General features: G+C 31.7%; 1 protein-coding gene across 3 annotated transcripts in view; it reads left to right on the top strand.

The window, feature by feature from the left end:
* LOC107436906 (rifampicin phosphotransferase-like) overlaps nt 1-4,901 on the top strand; it is a 73,915-nt gene that overhangs the window by 59,969 nt on the left and 9,045 nt on the right. For all 3 annotated transcript variants that reach the window (XM_071180560.1, XM_043052768.2, XM_043052766.2), the window contains exons 33-35: nt 435-498; nt 2,488-2,651; nt 3,188-3,266. In XM_071180560.1, coding sequence (XP_071036661.1) covers nt 435-498; nt 2,488-2,651; nt 3,188-3,266 — 307 coding nt within the window. The remainder of the gene's footprint in view (nt 1-434; nt 499-2,487; nt 2,652-3,187; nt 3,267-4,901) is intronic.

Genomic DNA, 4,901 nt, shown 5'->3' with positions numbered 1-4,901 from the left:
CAAACGATCTCTTATGGCAGTCATTATATATATATATATATATATATATAGTACTTAAAACAATTTTAAATAAATTTATAAATTAAAGAAATAAATAGAAATTGTAAATTCTAATGTTATTTTAAATATAGAAATAAGCTTTTACACAAAATGCGCGAAAGTTCACATTAATATAAACTACAAGCGATATAGAAATAAACATCAAGTTTATAACTTATATAATTATGCTCGAATTACTAATTACTAATTACTTTATTACTAAGCTTCATTATCACGATACAATTTTAATTTTGCAGCCAAGGACTTCGACCTTGATATAACCGATTTTTAACTTTAATCCAATTATAAATACTTATATTAATAATACATTATGGTTGAATTATATTGTTCTTTAAAAATAAATCTTGGTAATGAAACATTTGTGTTGTTTGTAGATTGTTTTTAAAGTTTCTAATATCTCGAGGACAATATGCAGTGCAACAAAGAGAATTATCAAAGGTATGTAAAACAAGAGCATTTACTCTCTTTAGGGCAGTAAAATGTGCTAAAAAAATAGAAGTAAAAGCGGAATACCTCAATAACTTTTGATCTAATGATGGGACAGTCACGTCCTAAGAGGCAATCTTAATGAATCGAAAAGATAAATTTAAATAAGTTATGTCTATAAATTTTATTTTTATTTTTTAACCGTCGATGAACAGCCAGACAAATGTTTGGGTTTTCGGCTACTAATGTTCAACTCCGTAGCCTCGTAATTTGGAACTCAATCCAGAAGACAAGGGAAGTATTGGGAGAAGTCTGCCTTCGTGGAGGACTTTTTGATGGATTTAACCGGCATTTGCGTTACACAGAGAGGAAGACCGCGAGAACCTCCCACAGTTAACCTGACGGCAAAGGAACTCTAACTCATGATCTGCCTATCACTGAGGATATATCACGTCAGCACTGTGGTCGGTGCGAACCGGATGCAGATTCTTTGTCGCCCAGTTATCGCTGGGGATCCGAACCCGGTTCACCTCATTGGAAGGGGAGTGCTCTATCCCTTGAGCCATCGTGGCTCAAGTTAAACAATTTGTGCAAATTATATTTTAACTCTTTACGGGGCAAGGAATTTTAATTAAATAATTCAGTCAAGGAATCTAAGATAGTCATAGTTTGACGATTGTTTTTAACGCTTTTAGGCTCCGGTAGGGGTATTTTACTTTTCAGGCTGCGAATCTACAATTTTCTAGGCTGAGTTCAGGGCTAAAAATCTGCTAATATATGAAGACGGAAAAGAACAAAACTTAGCTTAAACTTTTTTCGGCCTTCGTCCTTCAGTTTCCTCAGGTTTCTTATGCGCCTTACTTGATGAAAATTCATGCTTGACTCAGGTCCATGAGTCGTGAAGTCCGCATAATGTTTGGTGCTCTTGAGTAGCAGGCTGATGTAAAGACGACGGATTTTCACGTCGTATGCAAATGGATTTTTGTGGCTTGGAGCGCTTAACTTAAACCCAGAGATGTTTGTACCCCGGTAAAGAGAAACTGATTGTTCAGCCATTTTTTTGAAACGTATGTCCGTGATTACGAAGACCTATTAACAATTCTTTAACATGGTACTGGAACATTCTTGTATATAATACAAGGGAGATTGTTCCGGAGCTGGTACCCCCTGAAGACGTCAGTGTCGGTTGTCATATTTATCCATTTTTTTCATAATAATAGCCATATAATAAACATTTAATCGGAATATGCCACCTAAACTAAAGAACTATGTACACTTAAACTATGTACAGCAATGATCAGCCCAATACTCACCTGTATGGACAAAAATACCACAACATCTACTGAAAAAATTAAACCAATTTCAAAACATACTCACCTGTATGGACAAAAATACCACAACATCTACTGAAAAAATTAAACCAATTTCAAAACAAGATCTTTAGAAAAATAACCAATGCCAGTTGATTCATCCTGAATACCAGTATACATGCAGACCTGAAAATACCAACTCTATCACAAACTAAGAGCAGAGTTTTTCAGTAAAGCCATAGAATGTAAAGCAGTAAATTTTAATGAAATCTTTAAATTTGAAAATTATATGAAAGATAAAAACCATAGACCAACGGCTGCACATTTCACCTCCGAAGCCTCATATCATAACTATCAAAACAAATAACTACATCAACCCTTCTGAAAATAACGTTTCTTCACGCTGAAAAAACTCTTTACTATTTCAACTTCAAATAAACATAGTTTGGAATAAGTTGCTCGTTTTATTTTTTTTATTCCTCTTTAGTTATTCAAGCAAAGTTCTTGAAACATTCACAAAAGCAACCCCACTGCCTGCTTACTTTAATGCTTAACCAAAATAGTTCTAAAATTCCAGATGAATGGGATAGTGACAGCTTCACGGCCCAGGTGGCCAATAAAATCAAAACACTAGGACTGGGACTTAAGTTTATCTTTTATCAGCTGAAATTATTGCTTTTTTTCCTTTTAGTCTTTGTTAATCAAAACAATCGATGCTTGGCGAAAAGCATACACTTCTCTAGCCAAATTGATGCTTTCTGAGGGTCGTATTCCAGATGAAGATCTACTCTTTTTCATGAATTTAAATGAAATTAAAGAGCTGCTTAACACAAGATCGCCAAAAATTATATCAAGGTACACTTTTTTTATATTTTAAGATTGTTACTTAAAATTTATTTTTGGAGCAAATTTATTTAGTGAAATATGAAAGACATTTAAATAGATATTAAATCAAACATTTTTGGATTTTAAAAATTATAAAATGCTGAAATATCATTTAATTTTTATTATTAAAATGCAGGATTTTTAACAAATTGGGTCACTGAAAGTACTTGATTTTCATAATGTATTGACCATTGATAGAAGATTTAATACTTTACCGTATATTTATGAAATTAAATTGTCAGCATAAAATATATGTTTAAACAGTGTGGGTAGCAACTTTTTTTTTCGAGTCTTGTGTCGGTGTTCGATACCCTGTTGTGAACCGGGATCTAATCAAATTTAGAACCATTTAAATTTAGAAAAAAAAATGTATTTTAATACTTACGTTTGATATTATATTTATGTTTGACTTAATAAAGTGGTTGCTAAATCCTTAAAAGTAAAAAAAAAATATTTAAAGTAGTAGCTATATGCAATAGATTGAAACTAATCTTATTATTTTGCAGGGCAAGGCACAGGCGCAGGCGTTATCCTATACTAGACAAATATATTTTTCCCGAAATCATGAAAGGATTCCCAAAACCAGTAAGATAATTTTACAGTTATTTACATTAATTTTAGTCATATATAATATATTTTTATTTTTCAATAAATCATTGAAGAAGTATATATTAACTATAAAATAAGCAAAACTTTTGGGTTAATAATTGATTACAAAAACTTTCTTGTTCCGGACGAATCACGTCTTGAACATTCAGACGTGGATACTAAACATTTCAGTTTTTCCTGTCAATTTCTTAAAAGTTTTTTAATTGGTTGTATAAGAGCAATTAAGTTATGCTAAGTTTTTTTAAAAAATATTAACCAATATTAAAAATCTTCTATATCAGTTCCTTACAAGGTTGATTTAAGAGTATATATATTATACATTATAACAAAACGATGCAAATAATAAAAATATAAATAAAAGTGTAAAAAGAGTAATAAATAAAAGTGTTGAAACTCATCATCAGCAACAACAATAATACATACTTTTGAATATTGTTGGCTGCTGATGTGAGTTACAACACTTTTTACAATATATTTATTATTTACTTTTTTTTATTTTTATAATGTATAAGATATAGATCTGCTCTCATTTTTGTCTGTTAATTTTCAAACTGAACACCTCATCCCAGAAACAATAAATTCAACCAATAATCAAGAAGTTAGCTGCATCATACAAAAACTGAAAAACAATAAAGCTCCAGGTGAGGACGGGATAAAGAATAAGATGATAAAACTATTACCAAACAACTACATCTGCAAAATCACGCATATTTTTAATGTCTGCCTTGCTCATAATTACTACCCACAAATCTGGAAAAACGCATCAGTCATTCTATTTCTCAAGAAAAATAAGAACCCAAGCTGCCCTGAGAGTTATCGCCCAATCAGTCTACTTAACATACTTGGAAAAATATACGAAAAAATCATCTACAATAGAATAAAACCACTTCTTACAGCCCTCCCCGACGAACAGTATGGATTCCGACAAAAACTAGATACCACCAAACAGTTACTCCGAATAATAGACTATACTGGCAGAGCAATCATAAATAAAGAAACAATAGCCTTCCTGATGATTGACATATCCAAAGCATTTGATAAAGTATGGCACACTGGTACAATATATAAACTCATACAGCTGAATTTTCCACCCGGCATAATCAAACTCCTATCCTGCTATCTTTCTAATAGAACATTTCAAATCACCATCAAAAACAAAAAATCCACAAAGAGAAACATCACAGCCGGAGTACCACAGGGCAGCATTCTGGGACCGATATTATACATATTATACACTTATGATTTTCCTATAAACAAAGCCGATTATAACAGCATAACAGCCTATTACGCAGACGATACCGGTATTATTATTAAATCCAGAAACCCAAATCATGCTCTTCAAAAACTACAAGACCATATAGACGAAATAGAAGACTGGTGCTTAAAATGGAAAACTGCAGTAAATGCTGGAAAATCACAAATATTAATTATACAAAAAAGAAGAATTAAAATACTTCCACAACTTCAACCAAAAATGTTCAACATACCAATACCAATAGTTAAAAAAGCAAATTATCTTGGCCTTATAATCAATAGCAAACTCACCTGGAATGATCACATCAAAAGCACAATAGCTATATTTTAACATAAACCTTAAGCCATACAACCATT

The sequence above is a fragment of the Parasteatoda tepidariorum genome, chromosome 5 (assembly GCF_043381705.1).
Source record: "Parasteatoda tepidariorum isolate YZ-2023 chromosome 5, CAS_Ptep_4.0, whole genome shotgun sequence".
NCBI classification, from domain to species: Eukaryota; Metazoa; Arthropoda; class Arachnida; order Araneae; family Theridiidae; genus Parasteatoda; species Parasteatoda tepidariorum.
This window is presented reverse-complemented; position numbering and strand designations above follow the sequence as displayed.